At 40.0% G+C, this 25,239-nt stretch overlaps 2 protein-coding genes across 3 annotated transcripts in view; both read left to right on the plus strand.

Moving 5' to 3' along the window:
- HGFAC (HGF activator) overlaps positions 1-6,722 on the plus strand; it is a 40,643-nt gene extending 33,921 nt beyond the window's left edge. Inside the window, exons 12-14 of one of the 2 annotated variants that reach the window (XM_059471278.1) lie at positions 1,372-1,512; positions 2,527-2,675; positions 5,058-6,722. In XM_059471278.1, coding sequence (XP_059327261.1) covers positions 1,372-1,512; positions 2,527-2,675; positions 5,058-5,228 — 461 coding nt within the window. In that variant the 3' untranslated portion in view covers positions 5,229-6,722. The remainder of the gene's footprint in view (positions 1-1,371; positions 1,513-2,526; positions 2,676-5,057) is intronic. The other variant, XM_059471279.1, reaches the window with a different exon arrangement.
- A 2,217-nt stretch (positions 6,723-8,939) lies between these two features.
- DOK7 (docking protein 7) overlaps positions 8,940-25,239 on the plus strand; it is a 59,650-nt gene continuing 43,350 nt past the window's right edge. Inside the window, exons 1-4 of the mRNA XM_059471174.1 lie at positions 8,940-9,165; positions 11,303-11,533; positions 15,334-15,534; positions 21,922-22,041. Of these exons, the coding sequence (XP_059327157.1) occupies positions 8,940-9,165; positions 11,303-11,533; positions 15,334-15,534; positions 21,922-22,041 (778 nt within the window). The remainder of the gene's footprint in view (positions 9,166-11,302; positions 11,534-15,333; positions 15,535-21,921; positions 22,042-25,239) is intronic.

The following is a 25,239-nucleotide window of genomic DNA, read 5'->3' on the forward strand; positions in this document are numbered from 1 at the left end:
AAAAAGCATTCAAGTTCTGTGTTGGTGTGAGCTCTGTCACAGTGTACAAGGAGATAAACTGGATTTGAGACATTGCTCTGAAATGTCCTGGTGAAAACCACCCATGATGCTTTTTTAATTACTCTGAAATTAGGTAGGCATGCCTCACCAGTGTGCTATGACCAAATCTAGGGAGAGCTGCACATGGAGTACCTAAGACAAGCCCAACTGCAAAAAAAAAGAGAAAGCAGAAGCTGTGTTGTGGGGAGAGAGATGCAGGTGCCTGTTCTGTCCAGTCAGTGATTTCTTCTGATGCAACAGAAGAGTTTTGTCCTGCTGAAAGTACTTTTCTAAAGGAAACAACTATCACATGAGTGTTTGCTAGGAAATTTGAGGGATGCAGAAGCAGAGTTAGCAGGGAAGAGGAGCAAGGTGAGGAAGTGTGGGAGCAAGGTTTGTGTGGGTTTCTCAAGCTGTGAGTTACTGCTTCTATGTTCCACTAAGGCCAAAAACTGTAGCTGGTAGAGAAATAAGACCAGTGAGGTCACTTGCTTTCCACACAGCTGTGCTCACAAAACTTTGAGCTTCCTAAAGGCCTAATGAGAAGGTTTAATAGGTGTGTCCACATTACCTCAGCTCTTTGAGTGCTGTGGCCAAACCAACATGCTTCCCTTGTTCCACCCAGTACAAAGCCCCCTCTGCTGCTTTACAGCCAAATGAAAGAGGGAACCAATTTTTGAAATCTTTCAGTATCAAACCCATGATGCTGCACAGCTATGTATTTATACTGTTTTCAACCCCATGACTGGTTAGTAAAGACTAGTTAGTTGTGTAGGTTATGTAATATTTTGTAGCTTCAAGAAGCTTGGTTTTGAAATGTCCCAAGGTTTTATTCCTTAATTTTAAAGATCTTGAATTTTGCTGAACTCAGTTATAACAGGACATGAAATACACCAGCTCATGGAGTAATTAATTTTTTTAATGGAATTGGAATTAGGCCAATGGCCAGGCTTTCAGAAGCAGTGAGTATTTGCACATCCCACTTATTTCAGCTGAAAGTTGGGGATATGTCACTGTTATTTAACTATAAGGTGGGAGGAGACACATGTATTTTCTATCTTCCCCCTTCTCTACAGAGGCAGTGAAGCAAAATCTGCTCAGTGAGCATAGCATAAAATAAATATTCCCACAAGGGGAGTAGCTAAATGTTTCAGCCTTCAATTTGCTGTGAAATCAGGTGCTGTTGAGATGAGTCTGTCTGTCTTTGATTGAAATATCTTAATTAAGAGAGGCTTAGGGGATAATTAAATTTGTATTTGAGACCCATTACTGCCAATCCCATTAAAGAAAGGGAACAGTCACTTTCTTCCTCCTGCATTTTCTGTTCTGCAGCTTTGATTAAGCTGAAGAAGAATGGCCAACGTTGTGCTGTCAAGTCCCAGTTTGTTCAGCCCATCTGCCTGCCAGAAAGTAACACTGTTTTCCCTGACCAGTTGAAATGTCAGATTTCTGGATGGGGACACAAGCATGAGAGTGAGTAAAACAAGAGCTGATATTTGTATTAAAAAAATGATGATAATAAAAACATAACGCTCAGGTGTGTTATACAGCTGAGAGTTTGGTAAAATGTTTTGCAAGGGACTTCTGGTGGGATTCTTTATACCTACCTTTAGAGTTTACAACATTTACATCTGAAATAGTCATCCTGAACTTCCTTTATAGGCCTTGGAATTTGGAGTGTGGTTCCTTTGACCAAATGTTTGCACCAATTTCAGGACGGAAGGAGCTATGAGCTAGCTAGACCTCACTGGACTGGGAGGGGAGAAAGTAACTCATTGGAGTGCCAACACCTGGAATTTTAGTAAAGTGAATCCTTCCCCTGATTTCTAACTTTCTAACTAAAAATCTAGAGATTTTTAACTTCACCATCAACAAACTTTGAAAACATTTATAGGAGAAGGCTAGGTAGACTTTGGCTTAAGAAGTGCTTACACCCAGCTTGAGAAAAGTGGAAAAAATCATCCCATCCTTTCAGAGGAGGAATTTCAGGATTATGGCCTGGACCATGCTGCTTCAGTGCTGAGATAGCAAAGACCTATGTAGATAGATGAGAAGGACTGGGGAGCTGGCTACCATATTTTTGTGAGAGATAAAGTATGAGCAAATATCCCAGTCTAAATGTGTAGTCTAAAGATAAAAAGAAGTAATAGAGCCTTTGAAAAATGGATGATTTATTATCACATCTGGAAAGAGGTGAGGACAGGAATGCTGGGGTACTGTTGCTGAGTCTCTAGAAAATGAGAGAAGCCAAAATGTATCAATGACTGGACATTGCAATACAGTTATTTTATGGAGTCTGACTGGAGGATCAGAAAGTGATCACTATACAAATTATTTTATTTTAAAGGTGTCCATAACATGAATACTACTGAGAGGTGTTAAATATGTTTATTATGTGTTAAATGTGTTGTGCCTTGTGTTTTCCTGTTACGCTCTTGACATTCTATAAAAATGACTTTCTTTTCCTTTCTGGGACATTTTTTAAAGATATATCTGGTTATTCAGATGTCCTGCAAGAAACACTGGTTCCACTTATTTCGGAGGAGAAGTGCAGAAGTCCTGAAATTTATGGAACAGAACTCACAGAAAATATGTTCTGTGCTGGCTACTTTGATAGCAAATCTGATGCTTGTCAGGTAATGCTGGATCATCTCTAGGCAGGTGATAGAAAAATGTATTTGGGTCGTAAATGTTGCAGTATTCCAATTCTTACTTTTGATTTTATAGCGTTCCTAAAGAAAAGAAATATTCCTAAAGAAAAGAACCTTATATGACTGCTTCCACCTTCATTTTTTATCATGTTCAATGTCAATTAAGCTCTACAGAAGGGCTGCAGGGTATTACATTCCTCCTACCTTGTCATAAGGCAGTGGCTGTGCACTGGAGGGTGTGTTGCTCCAGTCCTGGCTGAGCCTGCAGGTGGTGGCAATGGATTTCTGCCCAGCTGGCAGGGATGTGCCAGCAGGAAAACGAGCATGAACCTGAGTGGGGACAAATCCCAGAGCTGCTGCCTCTTGACTGAGGGAAAATAAGGACACCTGGGTAGGAGGTGAGGAGCAGTGGTGAGGCTTGGAGGAAGGAGCTGAGGTTTCTATAGTGGATGTGACTGAATGGTGTAGAATGTCAGTCAATAGGAAACTGTGTTATGCAACCTCAGTCTTTCATGGAATGACCTCATGCTCTCGCTACTTTCAGTTGTGTCACACCTCGGCTCTGAATAAGGATGCAGAATTGTTGTGGTGATAGATGAGACTTCTTAAAATGAAGGATCAGATTATTCCTTACGTAAAACTTCAGATTTCATCTACAGCTCATTTTGAAGGAGGAGGGTTTTGCTCTATTAACATAAGTTCGTGAAAAGGCAGCACATAGCTAATAGCTGGCAGTGTAAGTGCAGGCAAGAATGTCATGTATATTGTGTGCTGGAAGGCCCATAGAGGTCATGAACATATCCAAAGAAAGGTGGCACGAGTGAAATGGCAGCAGCCAGCAGTGGCTCAAGGCCAGGGCTGAGACTGAGGCTGCAAGGGGTCACAAAAGCCAGAGGGATGGAAATGACCGTGCCTGCCCAGCTCCCCTTGCCTTTCCCAGGAAGTGCAAATAAGAGACAGCATTACAGCTGATTCTCTCTCCCTGCCCTGGAAAAACAGAAATCAGGAATGAGAAGGAGAAAAGAAAGTGGAGGGAAGGAGAAAGGAGTTGTACAAAGACAAGTGGTCTGGAGAAAATTACAAAGTCTGAGAAACAGTGATTTTGAGTCACGGATATTGCTGAAGAACAGTGCTCATGACATGAAGTCATTATTAGTGAATCAATAATTCATTTTTCCCTATTGTCAGACTTGTAGTGGGGTCTGAGGAGAAATACTGTAGACCTCTTAATGTAACAACAGAAGTGGCTGACCTCTAGGTTTTCTTAATGTACACTTAGGATATTAACCTGTAAGTAATCTGTTATGTATAAAAAATATTCCAAGACCAAGAAACTTCAAACAGACTGTGTTTCTCTTGATTATTTTAAAAATATTTTCTTGGAAACTTTTGTCATTTAATTAGTGCACTGATGCCAAAACTGCAATCAATTAGACTAATTGTGAAAAATATACAAATAAGACTTCATCTGATGTCCTTCACTTATACTGAAATCTTCAGTATAAAGGCAACACAATTTTCTTATGTATTTTGGTCTCAAAGAATTTTCTTTTGAGATAGGAAAAAATATATTTCTCCTTGGTCTCAAATAATTAGAGTGATAGCTGCTTTCACCAGTACCATTTACTAAGTCACATTTTTAATTTCTAACATTTTAATTTCTCTAGAAAATCAATCTAAGAGAAACAATAAAAATAATAAAAACCCCTGTCCTGAATGTTTTCAAGGTTTAATATAAGTAAAAATGTTCAAAATTAACCCTTGCTGTAGTGTAGTTTGGGCTGCTTTTCAGTTTGTGGTTTAATGACAAGATAAATACTTAATAGCAAATTCAAACACACGCAGAACCCCATATACCACATAAAATTACAGTATCCCACAGTCCCAAAGTGTGGCTGTGTGCAACACCTTTCTTTGAAAACTCTCATGTTCTCTGCAAGCTGCAATAAACTGCATTGAGAAATTCTCCAAATGCCCCCATGTCACCTCTCCATGCAGTGCTGATATTACAACACAGTGCCAAGCCCCAAAGGCTTGTTCACTTCCACTGAAAATTATCTACATCAACCATGCTTTTCAGTAGGTCTCTGAATCTAAAATGTTCATGTTTTTAAACAAAATCTGATATTTTAATACTTTTGTTAATGTGTAATTTTAAAAAAACACCATTTTTATATTTAAATGTGACTAAAAATGCTTTCTATAATGAAACTTCAGTAAACTGGTTTTTTTGGGGTTTTTTTGTTTTTTTTTTTTTTTTTTTAGTTTAAATCTCATGTGCAATAATTCCTATTTTATGACTTTCCCTAACTGATCTTCTGACTGTTTTCTATCAAATTAGATAACCTTTGCTTACTTTTGATGCAGGGAGATTCTGGCGGACCTCTGGCTTGTGAGGAAAATGACATCTCTTACCTCTATGGAATTATCAGCTGGGGAGATGGCTGTGGCAGAGTCAACAAACCTGGAGTATACACAAGAGTGACAAACTATGTCAAGTGGATTAATGAGAAAATAGGCTCCCGAAAAACAAGCTGAATAGTTAAATACACTAACATTTGAAGCAGGGTTCTGGAGTCTTCTGGTTTTATTAAAATGGCATATATATTTTATTATAAGCTGGTATGAAAACTCTCGTGGTAATTGTTAGCAGTTCCAAGCCAGGCCACCAAAAGCAGCCTGCTCCATCTGATGTCAGCTGCCTTGATCTATCATTCAAGAACTGTGGATTGCTCAATGCACCTGACTGCCTTTATTTGTCTTAAAAAAATCTCAAACATATTGACACAGTGCACAAAAATCTGCAACTCTCTGTCAGCTTGGTGGATTATCTAAAAAGGGATTTGATGTGTTCTGCAGTTTCTGGTGGAGCTGTCATCCCCCAAACCATCCTGCAACACTATTGTCCTTGTATTCTCAGTTGAAATGAAAAAATAAACACGAGAATCAAAAATGAAATTCCCTCTCCCTGAGAAATGATCGCTTGAAGCTCAGGGCAAGAGACAGCAAGAGAACAATGTAGGTAAAGCTGCTCCTCAGCTTACTGCAACAACAAGTCTGGGGAAAGAAACCAGAGGGTTTAGGTTTTATTTCAACCAAACACGTAAGCATATTTTTATATAAACATATTTCTGTGTTCCACTGACGTAAAATCAGGAACGTGCCTCAGAGCTCTGCTGAATCTGGTGTGCAATTTCCCAGCAAGGTTAATGCAACACCTCCTGAGAGCTCAGTCTTCCTGAAAAATGTTGTTATCTGGAGCAGCTGATTTAGGTTGATACAGCCAGGACCTTCTGCAGACTGTGATCTGCTCCTTGCCTTGAGGATAGCAATGGAAACACTTCACCTTGCTGATAAATCCCTCAATGTTTCTTTAATTTGACAGTGTTTTGAAGATGTCTTAGGTTTTGTACTAACAAGTTGTTCAACTATTTAGATAATTCAGAAAGGAGGTTTCTTGTAACAGATTTTTCAACTGGATAGCTGGGGTGCAGCTTGACATTTTCCTTAGGGATTTGGTGACATCATAAACCACAGGCTTTACTGTCATGGCCTATGGAATTGTTATGGGACCAACCAAAGCAATTATTACAATAATTACAGATGTTTAGAGGCAGTGGACTCAGTTGTATGAGCAAAAACAGGCAGAAAATTATTCAACAGAAAAAGTCTGACAAAGAATGGAAATTTGTTTTTTTCCTTTAGTCATGTCAAATGTGTATATTTAGGTGTTGATGTGAAAAGTATTTTTCCCCTGGCAATGAACATTTATGAACTCTTTTAAGTTTTTCAAGAAAAGTTGTTTTTTAAAGTAATAGAATTTTAAAGTGGTGCCTAGATATTCAAATATGTTTTTTGTTTGTAGTTTCCTCATGGGTTTCTTAGTAGTGGTGAATGTTATTTACAGTAAAAAGAGATTTTTAAAGGAAAAATAACCAAAACCTACATCTGTAAGTAAAAATATACAACAATGCTAATCTAGATAAATGATGTAAACTGTTTAATAAAAACATTTACCCTCTGTTTCTTGAACTTAGTCTGTTATGTATAAAGTTACAGTAAGATCTTTGAATCCCTCTGTAGGCTGTTCTAGAGGATGAGAGCTGGTAGACAGATGCAATAACAATTTGAGATGCAAGGCATCAGAAAATCTCTGTAAGGGTTAATTTCAGCTGGTGGTGCTCTCAGTTTAATGCAAGTGTCACACACATTTCCAGCAGGCAGATGTAAGCACCTGGGTATGTTTTTCAGCTATGGATACTGTGAGTCCCAGGATGAAAGCCTTTGGTTTATTTTTCTGAGGCACTAAACACTAGCTTGAAATATTAATGTCCTCCTCTGGGATCTTGATTCCAAACCAAGCTGAAGATTTTTGTGTGGCTCTGCATCCCTGGCCATTTCCAGTATGAGTCTGGCTTGTTTAATGCCCTAAAATGAATATGACCATGTGGCAGGACTAACTGTACCTGCAGCTGAAACAAGTACTGTATCAGCAGGAAGGAACTGTTTGCTCTTCTTTGGAAGGGATTCATCAGGAACAGGTTTCCACTCAAAGATGAAGCCACCCTGAATGTCTGTATCTGTTCTGTGACTTCAGTTTCACTTTGAAATTAATATCTATCCACACTGTGCACAGTTTTGATCTTGCAGTTTCATGTTGTATATATTCTCTTGGTCTTCTCTTGCAGTAAAGAAGGTGGCTGTTTGATAGGAAAGGTGTTAGACTGGTGTTTCTGACAATTTGTGTAGAGTTTTTTTAGCTGTCCCATTTTTAAAATCCATGCTGCTTCATGGTGTATCAGTACACACCAACAGCAGTACAAATAATAACACACTTAAAAAATAATATATTGAATGGTCTGGTTTCTGCCCTCAAAGGTTTAAATGACAGATCTCCAGTTGATTCTAATTTGAATACTTTGCATTAAAATTAATTTTTGGCTTTCAAAGCAGCCTGTTTATCCACTGTGACTGCATTGGCTTGGTGGAACTAAATGAAAATCATTTAAGCCTCAGCTGTGAGGTGACTAGCACAGTATAACAAGCACAGAGTAGGGGTGGCAAGGAGATGTCCGGGTTGGGAGATGTCCTGACCTCTCACATCCTGACATCAGTCAAATTCCTTTGAGGCACTCTATTATCTGCCCCCTGCCTTTCTGTTGAGCATTACCCCATGGAAACTAATTCTCCATGTTTTTCACCCCCTTTAAGTGATTATTGCCTTGGTTAAAATGAAAAAACAGACTCAAATGTACTAGTGAAATTTTATCTGATATTTTCCCTAACTCTATATTGAAATTGAATTAGAATGCAAAGCCAGTTGAACAAAACACTTCCCTAATTCATTATGAAACACACTTAAAAGATGGTTTTATTAAATTGTATGTTATTCCATGCAAACCGACCGATTTAAAAGGAAGAAACAAATGCAAACATCTAAGAAAAACCCTTGTATTATGCTACTGAAAGAAAAATGTGCTGTAGTGCTGTTTAAAAAAAGCTGAAGGACTAATTACCATCAAATAAGATGCAGCAGGAGTATTTTTGGAATAATGGACTCTAATTAGTCCATTGCTCGTGAAAATAAATCTGAGGACATCATTAACACATCTTATTCTATTAATTGTAGCTGTTTCTGGTTTGGTGTAAGCGGGTTGTTATCTCGTGACAGTTGTATTGCAAAGAGGGAAAAAAAAGTGAGAAGAGTATTTTTATCTGGGGTAGTTGGCAGCGTCTTCTGGGAGCCAAGGAGAGCTGTAATTATACTTTTGCAAAGTGAGAATTGGGCATTGTAAGGAAGGTGCGGGAAGGGGGCGTTCGGGCCGGCCAGAGGCGGGCCCCGTTCCGGACAGTGAATCCGGTGCGGGCTTTGCGGCCGCCCGGGCGCGGGGCAGCCCCTGCGGGCAGCGGCAAAGTCCGGAGCCGGATTGGGGCGGGGGTCGCGCTCGGAGCGGATCCGCGGTGCACCAGGGGCCGCGCCTCGCGCTCTGAAACCCTGGGGAAATAAATAATTAAAAAAAAAAAATCCAAGTTTCTCCCGCAAGCCAGAAGTAAAACACATGAACAGAGACATTGGGACAGCCCGCAGCCCCCTTTGCCCAGGCGGCAGGTCGGGGGGCGGGCCGGGCCGCGCTGGCCGCCCGCCCGCGCGGGGCCCTAATAAAGCTATTTTGGAAGTGACCCCTCGAGCGGCCGGAGCGCGGGGCGGGCGCAGCGAGCCGGCGCAGCTGTCCGGAATCATGACTGAAGATGACGGATTCCGTGGTGGTGGAGGGTCACGTCAAGTTGAGAGACGGAAAAAAGGTCCCCGCTCCCGGCGCCCCTTCGGCCCGCGGGGGTCCCCGACCGCCGCCCCTTGCCCTGAGGGGAGAGAGCCCGCTCTCCCCCGCGCGGCCCCGGCTAACCCTGTCCCTTTGCCTCTCGTTGCAGTGGAAGAGCAGGTGGCTGGTGCTGCGCAAGCCCTCCCCGGTGGCAGGTAAGAGGGGCCCGGCGGTGGGGACGGGGCTCGGGGCCCCGCAGCTTGCCCGGCTCCCGGGGCGAGTGCCCGCACAGCCCTGGAGGGGCCGTCCCGGAGCTGTGCTGCCCGGGAGCCGCGTCCGGCCTCGGAACGAGCTCCTGCCCTCACTAAGAACAACGGGAAAAGTGACTTTCGAAAGCACAGGCATTGGATTTGGTGCTGGTTCCAAATGCACTTTTTTTTTTTTTCCTTTCTTTTTTTTAATTTTAATTTTCTGAGGGTGAACTTATTTTTTCAGGGTGACTGCTGGCTGTTAAAAAAAAAAAAAAAAAAACCACCAAAAAAAGCCCCTGACATTGTAAGCTCGATAGTTATTTTTGATCAGTGTTTTGACAGAAAATATCACTTCAATTTAAAAATAAAATGACATTTTGAATTAAGAAGAAGAAGAAGAAGAAAAAAAAGATCGTTTCCATGCTTCTGAAGGGGAAATTGAAAATGTTACACAGAGCTGATGTTTTACTGCTGCAGAGGGAAAAGTAGGCTTCAGGTTTCCTCATCTGCTCCCAAGAGGGAAAACATTTGGGCCCAAAAGTATTTCTTTCTGGGGCGAAATGTTGCCCACACTTGGAAAACGTGAATCCTCACTGCTGCAGAATGGATTTTGGCAGCCTTTCTTGGCTCTTGTTAGAAAGACTGAGGGCTTCTTAGTAATTCTTTGTTACCTGAGTTGTTACAGTAATATTTTAGTGTTTGAAATGCCTGCATCTCATCTAAATCTGTGCAGCCTCCCTGTGTGAAAGGGCATCTGTTGATCATAGAGCTAGTACATCGATCTGTGAACATGGGCCTGAGTTTCTATTGTGAGTAAGCCAGCTTCGAAGGCTGTAGATGGTGGAGCCTGACTGATAATATTCCTCAAAAATACTATTTTTATTCTAGCTAATCTAGCCAGGTTTACTAAAAAGCCCCTGGTGATCTTCTTTTCTTGGTATATAAACTATAGCCATTCTTCAGGCACACAACTGTATTGCAGAATGTTTAAATACTGTGGTTGCAGCTGTTTTTGCTAACAGGTGCACAAAGACAATTGGGAATCCATGCAAAGCTCTGCATTAGTTAGCAGACAGTTCAGTCTTTCAGTACTTTTTCATCTCTGTGGGTGGAGATTTTGCCAGTCCCTTGCCCAGCTGAGAGCTGCAGGGCACCTCAGTGGGACTGGGAGCACCAGCCTCAGTATTTATAAAATACATGGGGGTCTTTGTCTTTTGTGGTTTGTAGCTCAGCTTAAGCTGTGGATGTTGCAGCTTTGATATTGACCATTAATTTCATCTACATCTGAGTGCTGTGTGATCGGAAATGAATATGGGGGAAGGAGGGCTGCTTTTGTCATAAATGCAAAAGGTGGGAGAGGTGACTCCCCTTTCCTTTTGGGTTTGCTTGTGAAATGCTTGCTTTCCCCATGGGGCCATGGCACTTGAACTGGTTTCTGCCATTGCATGGTTGCTGTGTAATAAACACCTCTGGAAAGGGGTTAATAACAACTGGTGACACAGGCAAACACTAAAAAAAAAAAAATAAAAGAAGGTGTGGCACATAATGATTTTTAGCCATGGCTGCTGTGGAGCATTTAACCAGGAAACCTGAGCCGACAGGAGCAATCTCGCAGCAAAGCCTGCTTGCCATTTAGTGGCTGGGTAATCTGAAAGCTGCTGTAAGAATTTCATTTGTGGTTCAGTATGTTCTAATGAAAATACAGACAACAATAGCCTCTCGGTCTTTAGAGTCTTGTAACGTGAACAGCTATCCTAGCATAGCTCCTAATGCTCTGAATTAATGAGCCAGTCCCACTGGACTCAGGAGAGGATCTGAAATGCCACTGGACTTTGAGTAAAAGAGGGAAGATTTATTACTGACCTCCTTTTTTTTAGCCTGCAATTTAACCCTTAAAACACACCTTCAGTGTTTGCTTCCTGAAAACAAGGACTATAAACTACCTGGGGGTGGGCTGGGAAAAGAAATCAGAGTTTTACATTGACTTGATCAAGATGATCCTGCAGTTGTCTAAAGCTCCTTTGTATTGCAGCAGAGTGCTGAGAAATTTGTTATGGTCTGTGCTCTGCATCATCATCTCTGACAGTTTTGCTTCTTTTAGACTGTTTGCTCATGCTGGTGTACAAGGATAAATCTGAGCGAGCAAAAGGGCATAAGGAGAGGAGCAGCATGACCTTAGAAGACATCTGTGGCTTGGATCCTGGGCTGTCCTACGAGGGCCTCAATCACACGCTCGCCATCATCTGTCTGTCCCAGGTTGTGATGCTGGGGTTTGACAGCAAGGAAGCCATGTACGCCTGGGATGTGCGAATACGCTACAGCCTGGGGGAAGGTAACCTTTGTCTTCTCACTCTGGTTTGGGTTTTCCCCCACAGGATTAAAAAAAACAAAGAAAGGTGAAACTAAAATGCAAATAAAACAGTAGAGTTCAGGACAAGATTGTCCACTCTCAAACGAGTGACAAACTGTTTTCTCCCTTAGATGTAAAGCAGGTATCCCTTCCAATAGGTTTTGGCTACAGTACCACCCAGTACTGATGGATAATTATGGCAGCTCTTAACTTGGGGTTTTGATTTGGACACTGATGATGTGTAGCTTTGAAACAAAGTGATCAAACTTCTGCTTCTGGTCCTACAACTGACTCAGGGATTCTGGCAAAAGGACTCAGGGGGAGCCTGAATTAAGAGATGCAAAGTCCTGAGTAGAACTTTGCCAGTTCATGCCCAGTTTGCTGAGCTGCCTACTGGGTGTTGCATTGATAATTTTCATTGCTGCTAGTGTGCCATTTCAGAAGGAGACTTTTTGCCCTAAGGAGTGTCATCAGACACATTCTTTCCAGCTAACTTCACCTTTCTCTTTCCTCCTATTTTATTTTCTTGGTTAGCAGCTCTAAAATGAACTGTGGTGAACAAAGAGGGATAATGTTGGTAATCCATAGTATCTGTCTTATGTTTGTTTAGTCATAACTAGGGAAGGAGGGTAGGTGTGTGGGAGACACACATTAGCAATCTTTATCATTTGTTACATATGCTCTGCCATCTGTTGGGTTTGTGGGCTCGTTCCTTTGCAGTACATATGTAGAAAGATGGCCTGGGAATTTTGCAGTAAAAATATGTAGAACTATAAGAAGTGAGATATGTGGATGTACCTCTCAGGGCTATCAAATATGATGCCTTGCATAACAGGAAAGGTTAGAGGATTTGCTGAACAATACAAGCATGAGTAGTGGGAGTGGTTGGTGCACTTTGATGATACAGCTCTACAGTCTTTCAGTGTTGGTTTGGTGTTTTTGTTTTAGTTTTTTTATTTGTTTGGTTGGTTTTTTAAACTAGGTTTGGGATCTATATATAGCATAGACTTATCCTAAAAGCTGAAGGAGTGCTTGAATATAACAGGGTAGGTCTGTTTTTTATGCTCTTGCACTGATGTAGTGCTGGAGTAATCTCAGTCTGGGTGTGAGGGTTGTGGTTGGGATTGGAGGACATAGAAAAGCAGCAAAGGTTTTTTTTCAAGGAAAGCTGTGAATGAGGTAGGAATAGAGCCTACTGGATTATGACATCTGCAGCCATGGAGTAAAGGTGAAGTGGGAGAGATTGTGTGTGTGTGGAAGTGAAGAAATGCAGAAGTAAGAAAACAAGTGTAATTGGTTGAACTGGCAATAATTTCTGTTAAGTTAATTGCAAAAAATCTTAGGGGCGGGAGAATAAACCAAAGCATTGAAACTTTTTTCAGGATTTTGTCTTTCAGTACATGTTCAGTTAGGAGAACAAAGTCAAAGGGAGTCTAGTTTGAGTAAAGAGGAATAGAAAAGAGAGAAGATGTAGATGAAGAGAGGATGGTGATTGGTGTTTTTTCCTAAAGTGTAGTAAGGGTGCCTTTGTGTGCCTTGAAAATGAGGTGGTTGGATGATAAAAATAGGCTAGGGAGAGATGACCTCAGAGTCTGGGAAGCAAAAAAAAAAGTGAAAGGAGCTGACACTGTTCTTGAATGAGGACCACAGAATGGAGGCGTTCACAGTGGAGTTCCCAGTGTTTTCTCTCAGTTTTTAGCAGATGAGGTGGATGTGATTCCTGCAATGTGCTTGGGCTCACAACTCATTTTGAGAAGTTAGTGTACTGCAGGTCAGTGCATAGCTGTGAAAAAGAAAAGATGGGCTGAAGAAAGCCCACAATTTTTTTTATAGAGTAAGAGAAGTCTGGGAAGTACTTTATTACAGAGTAAGAGAATGCTGGGAAGAATTTTTAAAAAATATTCCAATTTACCAAAAGTGGTGTATGGGAAAAGCTTTATTTTCAAATGTGCTTTTCCTTTTACTTTGGCTTTGTCAAAATACAGCATACCCAACTCTGAACAGTGGTCTAGAACTTGGGCTGCAGCTCTTTGTTTTCAGCAGCTGTTTTAACTTGCAACTGATTGTGTGAAGAGTGGGCTTCATTCCTCAGTTATGAAGCAGAAAGAGTCCTGATGCTGCTTCTCCCATGGTTTAATTGTCAGCAAAATTCTGGGCAGAGGAGTACAAATGGCGTTAAAGATTGCTTTCTGAGCATTATTGGTCATGATGCTTTTGCTGTCCTTTTGATAGCTGATGTTTAAGCAGATTGCGTAACAACTGCGTGCCCAAAAGGGGACATGGTGTGACTATTGATTTGCTCCCTAGCAGTGCTGCTGGCAGGGCTGTAAGCAGAGCTGTGGTTAGTTAGATCTATCTCTGTCTCCTTGCACATTTCACTCGAATGACTTTGTGGCTAATTCTGCTGGAGCCTCAGGGAACTTAGCAAATGCATGTCATAGATGAGGAGTTGGCTTACAGCTCGGATCGTGACTAAGAATACAGCAAGCAGTTAGATGAGAAGCAAGACTCAGACCCAGATGAAATTTGTGATGCTTGACGAGGCATGGGCAAGAAACAGGGAAGAGTTGATGCAAGAACTGAGAGTACCTGCAAGTTACCCAGTAGATTTCATAGGCAGGGAGCTGTTTGTGTGATCTTCGATGCATAACCAAAGACTAAGTCTATATTGCTTCTTGATAAACATCACCAAAAACCTCCTTCTGTAAAGATAAGAGTCTCAATGCTTCTCTCTACCAAGACAGATGTTGTTTGCTTTTTAAAAAATTTGTTGTGGGTTTATTGTTTTTATTTTGTTTGTTGGTTGGTTTTTTTGTGTCTAATCACAATATGAAAGAAACTAGAACAGTAGTGGAGGTCAAAACAATTGTTTGAGAATTGTATGCTTGCTCACTTAAATTGTTCCCTTTGAAACACTGAGATTTGAGTGATCCCAATAACTTATTATTCAGAATGCAATAGCCTTGGAAGAGAAAATGGAAGACCAGCCTAGAACAACTGCTTTCGGTAAGGATACTGAATTATAGATGATACTGGGACTGAGATTTGAACCTAGATTTTGTAAACTTGAGATACGTGTTTCTTTTTATTTCTCCGCTCTTTTAAAATTCAGGATGTGAAATACAAAAAAAAAAACTGACATCCAAAATTGTTTGTTACTTATACATCACTTCGTTTCCTAGTAATATAAAATGTCTTGGCATCTACCATCACCAACTCATGAAATAATCACAAAGGTGGAAAATATAATTTTCCTCATTTTACTGCTAGGGAGGAAGTGAAGCAGTTTATTAAAGGTTGCAGATGAGTCAGTGATAGAGAGATTTGTTTAGTTCTTTGAGCCTTGGCCTTTGGGCTCCTTGAGCACCATTTTATTTTTGTTGTATGCATGTGGGAAAGGAGAGACACAGGTTAGAGGAGGAGACAAAGCAACCCATGTAATGATGCAAGGATGGAAGAGGTAAGTGAAGTCTGGGCTGGATGATTGACTAATCTGAGATAGGGATTAGCCTAGAGGATTTAGGATAAATTAATGTAGCATTGCAGCTTTTATCATTTGTAGCATTAGGGCAAGATATGCTGGATTTTTTTCAATCCTAAACTGGCATAATAGAGGGTAATGGCCTTACAGCTACTTACATGTGGCTGTCTGGGCTCCATGTAGATCTTTGTGCCAGAGTCTCATGGTGTGGGCAGGGTTTGGTCCAAATACCACAGCTGAACAGAATCACTTACATAACACTTGTATATCCTGTAGTAATATTTTTTTCCTTATTTGGTAGTTCATAGATTTCAAGTCTTTGTAGCCCCTGGCACAAAACTAGAGAGTGGGCCTGCTACCCTGCATTTCTGCAATGACATCCTTGTCCTAGTGAAAGACCTTCCTCCCAGTGTCATGGGGCAGTGGAAGCTCTCGGATCTGCGGCGCTACGGGGCTGTCCCGAACGGATTCATCTTCGAAGGGGGCACCAGGTGCGGCTTCTGTAAGTACAAATGGAACCTCCAAATGTTGCTTGCTGCCTTTTGCAGAAATGTAAATGCACTCTCATTCCTAGTAGAAACTGCAGAGCCAGCTGTGCTGCTTTGTCAAACAGGCAGCCTCTTATCAGAGGGTCTGTTCTGAGTAGATTTCTGCAGGCTTCAACCCTGGTGTTCAGGAGAAATGTGACTGTGTGCAGTCCTGGCTAAAAATTGCCCTGTGGCTCTCCAGAAGATGTTTAGTCAAAAGCTGCTATTGAATACATAGCAAAAATAAAGTAATGAAATTTTATGGCTTGTGTTATGCAAGAGATAAGGTAAAATGGCTTAATGTACAGATTATTAAATTATGATTAATTGTTTTGTTGTTTGCTGAGGGGAAAGTGATCCGGAGCTTTGAGGTTACAGGCAGCATCAATGTTCTCATTTTTTAAATGATAATTTCTAAATCCCATAGAGGACTTTTTACTCCTTAAAGTTAGAACAACTCTCTGGTCCCTTCCCTATTAGCAGCTTTGTAACTATGGGGTGGATAGTGATATTTGGGGTCAGAATGAAAGCAAGCAGGCTGAAGCTAGTTTCCACAGCCTAGTAGCTAAGATACACCTTTACATGGAGATAAATCTCTTGTTCCCATGGGCAATTTAGGACTTCTCAATATCTTACTTCAGAGTAAGAAGATCTAAAGAGGGATGGTTAATAAATGTACAGGTATAATAACATATAAGTAGGTTTTTATTAATAAGGTTTTAATTTCATAAGCAGAGTTTGAAGCCATGCTGAATTGATGGCCTGTGAGCATGGATGGATATGCAGACTGCCAGTTTGGATGTGAAGTTGTTTGACTTGCATACTTTTTTCAATAAATAAACTGAAAAATTAGAAGATTTCAGAGTTGATCCAAATCCAAATATATTCTTCCTGGGACTTGCATACAGTGCTCTGCATGTAAATTCTGGTTTCTCTACTTCTATGGAGTGGAAACCCAAATTCCTGACCTCCTTCTGACCTGATGGAGGGTGTGGCCTGGCAGGGATTGGTCTCTTCTCCCAGGCAGCAAGGGATATGACGAGAGGAAGTGGCCTCAGGCTGTGCCAGAGGAGGTTTAGGTTGGGCTTTGAGAGGAATTTCTACACAGGAAGGGTTCTCAAGCATTGAAATGAGATGCCTGGAAAGGTGGTGAAATCAGCATCCCTGAAGGTGTTTAAGAAATGACTGGACATGACACTTAGTTGACATGGTGGTGTCCAGTCAAAAGTTGGACTTGATTATGTCAGGATCTTTTCCAGCCTCAATGATTCTGTGAAATGAGGAACTGTAGGTGATGGAACGTGAATTATCTATGGTGGTTTTTCTTTTTTTTCCTCCCTTAAACTTACACTAGTTTCTGGTGAAACGGGGTCATCCGTAGCTCCCCTGTGTGCATACTTTAAAAAATATGAAATTATTGATTTTTTTTAAGGTTACAAGCAAACAGAATTAGAAAAGTGCCTTGGAAAAGGTCCCACTACCTTGTGGATCATTGTTAAGAAACGTGAGTGTTGGTAGCTGAGCCCTTTCAGTTGCCATGAAAGGATATTTGTCTTTCCCCTGCAGGTGTGCATTCAGAGAGAAGAACAGCACAGTCAATTTGGTACAAAATTGCCTGCCACAGTTGGAAACTCTTTACAGGTTCAAGCTGATCTTGTTAAAGGAGTTGTTGCTCTTAACTAAGCAGTCAAACATACCCACAGGCATAACAACATTTAAATATGTGTTTAGTCTAAACACTTGATTTAATATTGCCACTATAAGAAAAGGCTTTTTGAAAATAGAACCTAAATTAAAATATTACTCTGGTTATTCTTGTCAGAAGTGTGTTGGTAAAGAGAAGGACCATCTTTCTTCAGATAGCTTTTACCTCAGTCCTCTGGAATTCTTGAGGCAAATAAGTAGTGTTCAGGAAAAAAAAATGATATGTTATTACAGAAGTTGTTTTAATTCCTAAACAAAGGCACTCTCCATTACCCTGTCATGTAAGTGTAATATAATATTATGCAGACTCTATTATTAATGTTACTTTCCTACAGGTTAAACCATATCTTTGCTCACATTCATCCTGTGGAGGTCTGAATGCAGAGGATTAGTGAGTTTAAGGTTTAAATATCACTGTAATAAATACCTTATTAAAAGGAACCAGTAATCTTGTGGTTTGATTGCCTCTCCATAACAAAAGACATGAAGCCTGAAACTGAAGCAGAGCTTTTTTGGTTATATCTGTGGTAGAACTGAGGTCTAAAAGGATATGAATTTGTTTTAGCTTTCTGTTTCGTGCTTCCTCACAAAAGTTTTTATAAAGATATAACATTTCATTATGTTCTGTTGCTTAGTACAGGTTTAATTCAACTCCAAAGGCTTTGGTACTCAGTCCAGGAAGAGGGAAACCATCTGAGATAATGCTGAGATTTCAAACATTAAGTCTAGGTGCATTTTCAAGATGGTTCACACAAGTTTATTCACAAATAGGAAGAAGAACATTTACATTCTGAACTTCTCTTACTCTTAACACCACAATTGTACTGCTAGAGATTTAAAAAATATTTTTTCTGCTTCTGAAAGCTGCAGATAAGTTATTTTCTGGGCCAAAATTTTGTTCTCTCTGTAGCTGAAGCTTATTCACACACCATTTGAAAAAAGCTGGTGTCTTGGCCTAGCAGTCAATGGAGAGGTTTACCTGGAGGAACAGGCTGGAAAAAAGGAGCCTCTCACTTTCCCACGTTCCCAGCTCAATTAGTGTGCACCAGTTAAAATGACCAGTTGCCGGGAGAATCTTCACTTGGAGGTCAGTGTGAAAAAATTCAAGTAGGGTAATAAAAGGGCACATTAACACCATGAGAATTCAGGCTCTCCGTGTTCAAGTGCTTCAGGATTAGCTGCCAGAGCCTGGTTTAAAGCTGCCTCATATTTTCTGACAGCATCTCCTTGAAGAAGGGAACTTGTGGGACCCTTAGTGCCCTTTGAAAGAACAAATGCTAATTGCAGGATAAGCAGGAATATTTCTGTAATCCTTTTGGTGCTTTGATAAAATTTGGTACTTCCTTCCTTCTTTCCTTGTTTCCCCTTCTGTATTTATTTGAAATAAAGAAGTAGTAGAGATGGTTAAACTGGGGCAAGGTCTGGAATTTTTTGAAAAATCCTGGATTGCATAGATTGAAATGTCTCTTTATATGCAGATATTCTGTGCTGTCTCCTACTTAGGCCTACTGCAGGCAACCAACATTATCTCTATTTATCTATTTTTAGTTGTCATGCCCATATCTTAGTTGGCAATAATAGGAATACTGTGTCATTTTCCCCACAGAGAAGAGCAGTGTGAGGTCCCCTCTGAAGGGGCTATTCAAGGCTGGGGTTGGAATGGACATGCTGGTTGCCATGGAATGAGCTGCTCTGGTTCCTGCCTAAAGGCTAAAGGCTTCAGGCTCTAGTGTTCTATGTTAGGAATAGTAATTAATGGGAAAGAACTGACTCTTCCTCCCTACTTTCACACTCACTACAGAGATTGAAGTAATTTTTGGCTATTGTCCGTTTTTAAAGTGTGTTTGCCCATATGATCAGTTAAAATCAACATTGGCAAGATTAAGCAGTACTTGAAGTTTTATGAAATTGGCAACTTGTCCTGAATGTTTGAGGGACTGTTCAATGCTTCACTGCTGATTGCCACAGAGGACTGGCTGAGTGTTTCAGTCTCCTGCGAGTGGCTGGAGGCTGCATTTCACCAAGTCTCATAGGCCATGGAGAGAGCTGAGTGAGCCCTTCAGTCTGGTGAACAGCTGCATGCTATTACATTGTGCATGCCACACATTCCTTGGCTTCTAAATGCCTGTGCACCAAACCAGTTCCAACACATGACTGCGATATGTAATTTCCAGTAGTGAATTTCTCAGTTTTCTCAAGAAAGGAGAAAAGAAATGTAATCACTTGCTTTTATGTATGCTTTAGTTAAGCCCTGCCTACTCATTCATCTCACTTGATGTTTTCTGCAAGGACCCTCAGACTTCTTTCTTCCCTTGCAATCTAGTCCTACCTAACAAAACTAGAAAGAAAATGTTTCCTGTGAGAGTCAGTCAGCAATTAAGAATAGAATCTACGAAGAGATTATTGTATTTTTCTGTTGGATTTGTATCCACATGCACATGGACATACACTCTTTGCACTGGTTATATAAAGGTCATCACATTTGGTTTTGGGATTTCGAGATGACTGATAGTTATTTGCAGAAAAAATCCTTTGAGTTTGGCAGCAAGCGTACACACACACATTTACTTTCTTTGTTTCCATTAAAGTCAAAGGCTTGTAGAGCCTCTTTGGAGTTTAAGTAACTCTTAAGAAAGGTGATAAAAGAACAAAATGGTCCAGATGTACTCCTTATCTACAGAAATATTTGAGGAATCTTTTTTTTGCCCTGAGTGGCAACAGGGAGGTGTAGGATTCTGCTGAATTATCAAGACACATAGTGTATCACTGTGCTTGAGACCTGAATGTCCTCTGCTATGTTGTGTTTATATCCTGCTTGCTTTTGCTGCATGGAATGCAAAGGTCCTGTTCCTGTAGACTCTCTGTGCTCTGTTCAGGGAGGAGAAGTCAGCTCAAAGAAGAAGCTGAATTTCAGATAATTCCTGAATACATTGCAGCCAGGATTTTTTATCCTAATACAATGTTCTCTGACTTTGGCATCTCTTGGGAAGGGAAGAGATGGGCAAGAGTGCAAGTGAGTCACCAGCAGAAACATTCATATCTGTCAGGCTGTGTGATTAATGTTGTACTCTCCTAGATAGCCTCTGACCATGAAGCCAGGGTGGCTTCATGTTTCTTTGGCTGAAGAATTCTTGATAGGTAAGATCTGAAGAGATGCAAATGCAGTGGAGTGACATATCAAGTTATGAAGATGTCTCTAACAATGTTGTCTTGAACAGATTTAAGCAGAACTGGGAGAGACTTAGATGTGACATAAATTGGGAATGACAAGAGTGTGGACCAGAATATGTTTTTCCTAGAGAGATTGGTTTACAGTTTGCTGGTTATACTTAATTTACTCAAGTAGGTGTTGTGGGTTGTGATCCACTTTATACGATCCTTTTTGTTTGAATCACACAGCCCTTTGTCAAGCTGTCAAAAGTGTATAAATTTCTTAAGTGAAATGTGAGTATCCTGTTGGGTATGACAGGGCATATGTTTGGAAAGTGATGGGGATGCAGTCATTCTAGTCAAGATCAGCTGTGCTTCTTTGAGTAAAATTGAAAAAAATACAAATGCAACCCAGAATTGGCTAGAGACATGCAGAAGTCAAACATGTCCAAATTAGGGCCTGAGTCACAAGAAAAGTAATGTGCAAAACCCTACTGCAGGTCTAAGATTTTATATTGGAGTTTGCTAGCATGCTTGGCTCTGGTGAAGTGGCAGCAGTTCTTCTAGGTCTATATACTAATTTAATTTCCTTTTTTGTCTGGTATTGAAGTTTTATTTCCCTAAAATTGCTGGTTACTGGGGTGGTCTTTTGTCTGATGTTTTAAGATAATAACTTTTTTTCCCTGATGTGATTTATATTTGGACTGACAATTTATAAAATGTTCTGTGGAGCCCTTCTAGTCTTTTGTGTTGTTCATGCAGCCATGTGTCATGGAGCTCCTAACTTGTTTGTTTATTTAGTGAATCTCATATAATTTTGCTTGGGGCTATTCTTAATGAATGGAAAGCAAATATCAGAATAGAGCAAAGGGTAAAGATCTGATGACAACCTGAGGAGTTGTGTTACATTATGTTAATAATAGACACATAGGACTTAGTCTAGGAAAATTTATACTATAATCCAGCAATATAACCAAATTCTAATTTGTTGGCATATAAAAAGCTCCTCTTGCTTAAAAGTGGTTAAAAGTGGAATTAACTTGGTTCATTCTTTTGAAGTCACTTTAAGTATTCTTGACACTTCCTGCATAGGAAAGTTTGACCCCAAAATTTTAGGGGTAAATAAGAACAAAAGACCTGCACAGCTGTTGAGAGTAAGGTGTCTGTTTTGACATTCAGGGGGGATTGGAAGTAGATGATCCATCCTCAAGGTCCCTTCCAACCCAAGCCATTCTGTTGTTCTAGGACACTACTTTAACTGCCTGAATGTCATAAAATTAGCATGAATTATTAGACAGATATTGAATTTATATGTACGTTTGTGGTATAGTGTGTGTGTGCTGACCTGAATTTTTTATTTCTTTTCCCAGGAGAATATCTTGTTGACTTCTTTTCATGGCTTGCACTTAAAACTCTTTTGATTGCTACATTATAAATAGCTTCAGCTAAATATATTTCTAGTGTTTTCAGGTGAAAACCATACATATTTATGTTGTGCTTTCTTGCAGGGGCTGGTGTTTTTTTCCTCTCTTGTGCTGAAGGGGAGCAGATCAGCTTTCTGTTCGACTGCATCGTCCGCGGCATCTCCCCGACCAAAGGCCCCTTTGGTCTGCGTCCAGTGCTCCCAGGTTAATACAGGAAGTCCAGAGTAACCCAGTGAAGCAGGAGCTTGTCATGTCTCACACCCCCTGCTGCTGGTGTGAGAGCAGCTTGCAGACACTGAGGGTGTGCAGGGTGCAAAGTGGTTTTCATTCTGAAATGTCACCGTACAGATTTATAAGCTGGATTTACCCAGTTTCCCCCTGCTGCTCTGGTTCATTCACGTTTCTGGTTATATTGCTAACTCCAGCCCTCTGTTATTTAACAGTATTAAAAGATGGCTATTTGAATTGAAGGGAATCCTAAATTTTAGTTTTAAACTTAGACATTTAACTTGGATCCATGTCTGCATTGCTATTTTGATAGTTTAACGGAAAACTAACTTCTGCAACATTTTGAGTTTCTCCAAAATGAAGTTCTAAGTCTTGTCAGCCTTAGAAAACTTTGTCAAGCCTCCGCATCATATTTAAGTTTTTCAACTTGAGCTTTTTTCCTTATGTCTGAGGATTAAATTCCTTTTCCTATTTCGTGGTAAGTGCTGCATGTACTGCAGTGTTCAAAGAGGAATTTGGATGGCATCATAATAAAGCCTATTTCCTTTTGATTTCAGCAGATGAAGTAAAGTATTGAGTCAGAATGACTCTGTCAAACCGGACAAAAGTGTAGAGATGAAATTGCAGAAAATTGTCTGTGATTTGGTGCTGGCATACAGTAGGAATAGGTTGCAAGAATGGTGAAGGATGAGATGGGATTTGTGGAATACTTAGAGTTTGTGTATTAGGCAGTTAATAAGTGTTCAACAGGGTTTTATTGCTGTTATAAGGTTAAGATAATTGCAGGAAGGAAGTGTGATGGGAAAGATTAGATCTTTAGCTTATTAGATCATTAGATAATGTGAAGCTTGTGAAAATAAATTATGAAAAAGTTATTACTTAAAAATTAGTAAATTCAGTAAACACAAGTCGCAGTTCATGTTGTCTTTCTCATGGCTATAAGGCAGAAGCAAGTTAAATAATCAAGCAGAATAGTAGACAAAAAAGTCATTCTTGTATGATGATATATGTCAGCATTCAATTAACTGTAGTGTTTGAAAAAAAGAAGTAAACAGAAAAAAACCCAACAGAAACACAAGAATAAATGTTTATGCTTAAAGCTTTGCTATTGCACACATTTTTCTGCATATCTAAAACTATGTGTGTATGTAAATATATATGTACAACCCCGAAGTCTTGCCAAACAAATTTTAGTCGAACAGAAATTTCTGTCTGGAAAAATTAAGCACACAAACAACTATTCTGTTGTCTTTTTTCTTTTAATTATTATTTCAAATTTTAATTTTAGCACAATGAATCTTTGCAGATTCATTTTTCACAAGCATGTAGGAGTAAATCTGCTTTCACATGTTAGTTATCACTTCTAGTGTTTGTGGGTTGTTGTGCCACATACCACAATCTCTTCCCTCCTTCAGGAGCTCTGACCTCACTGAGGTGCATGAAGTGGATGTGGAGTGTTCTGGGGAGTTTTTGGTGTTTTTTGTAAGAGAAGATCTTTTCCTGAGGTCTTTCCATTTCTCTTCTGTGCTTGATGTACTTGCCAGTAAAATCTCATCCACTTGATTTAATCTCATTTCCCTGGACAGGAGAAGTGTTTTGTCAAGAGTTGTGCTCATGTAATTGCAGACTCTGCTTTTATTTATCCAAGCTACCTTGAGGACTCTAACTTTCATTCCTGTGTATTTTACCCTTTTCTCTTCCAGTTTGTTGTTTCTCTCTATGTACACGTTCCTTGGAAAAAATATTTGTTTAATGTTCTTTATTTATTATCCCATGCAGAAGCTTGTACAGATCTGTTTAAGGCACACACAGATGTACAGTTCTGGTGATTCATCCGTAAACTAATTTTCCTTATCAAGTATGTCGTTACACAGAATGTGCTGTATTGCTTGAAAAGGTCGAGTCTACCAGATGCATACCATGTGTCAGGTATTGAAATTCACTCAACCTTTGAAAGCATCAGCTTGTAAACAGATTAATTATCTGTACCTTTCAGGCAACTAGATCAAAACTTCCAAATTGGAGGTTCTACCAAAAAACCTCTTGTCTATGTAATTCATATTTACTGCATTGCAGAATGCTACACAGCTTCAACTTTACTTTATGTATGCAATATGCTGCTTCTGTGCAATTTAAAAGCTTTTAGAGAAACCTTCTCTTCACAGTTTGCTACTTGAATTTGGCATCTTGCCTTTGCCTTTCCAACTTAAACATGAGATATGTTTGAAGCACTGTGGTATTTTCAAGCAAGGAAAACACACAAAGGGCAGATGTACTGAGAAGGAATGTAATGTGGTAAAAACAGTAACAGTGACAGTGTTGGACACCACCTCCCACAGCACAGATATAATCTGTAGATGTTATGCAATCAATGTAGTCTGTCCTTGTCTTTGTAGGAAGGATGAATGAATGAAGCCAGTTGCTTCATGTATGAACAACTCAACAATATGGTTAAAAGGGGTGCTGAAATATTTATGTGTTAGCATGAAATTAATAGGAGATGGTAGAGGTTTGAAGAAGACTGAAAAATCACCAGTTTTCTTACTTGCCATAGTGATTCTTAAACAAATGTAAAACAGCCAGTATCCCAATGGAATTTGTAAACTGGGTGTGCAGGGGGTGTTTGCTCAAGGACAATATTCACATCTTCTTTTCAAGACTGTAGTTTTAAAAACAATACCTTGTTTCCTTAAAAGCATGATGTTCTTATCACTTGGATATATGACTGCTGTACATATTTTATGATGTCATCTATAAAATATGCAATGAAAATCCAGTGCAGTGGAACTCATAAACTTGACTTACCCTTGCAAAGTACCATAATCTGGTCTAATTTCTCAACAGAGCAGATTTGAGCAGCCAGTCAGAGAGAGCTCCTGAGATCCCCTCCAACCTGAATTATTCTGTGATGTTTTGGAAATGAATTAAATTATGATTCTCACAATAAAAAATAATTCTATTATGTGTACACCCAAAATAAATTGGAAGAGGAAAAGAAAATTAGTTGTTTTATGGTTTAAAAGTTGCCTGATCAGGTCTCATAAAGCCCCCCCAAAGAATAGAAGATGGGAATGTGAAGGTCATGTAGGTATAGGTATCTGTAGATATTTTTAGGAAGTGTAATATTTTAAATAAAGGACTCAAATGGGTGATGGCTAGGGATGGCTTGTTTTC

This window comes from Ammospiza nelsoni, chromosome 4 (genome assembly GCF_027579445.1).
Source record: "Ammospiza nelsoni isolate bAmmNel1 chromosome 4, bAmmNel1.pri, whole genome shotgun sequence".
NCBI lineage: Eukaryota > Metazoa > Chordata > Aves > Passeriformes > Passerellidae > Ammospiza > Ammospiza nelsoni.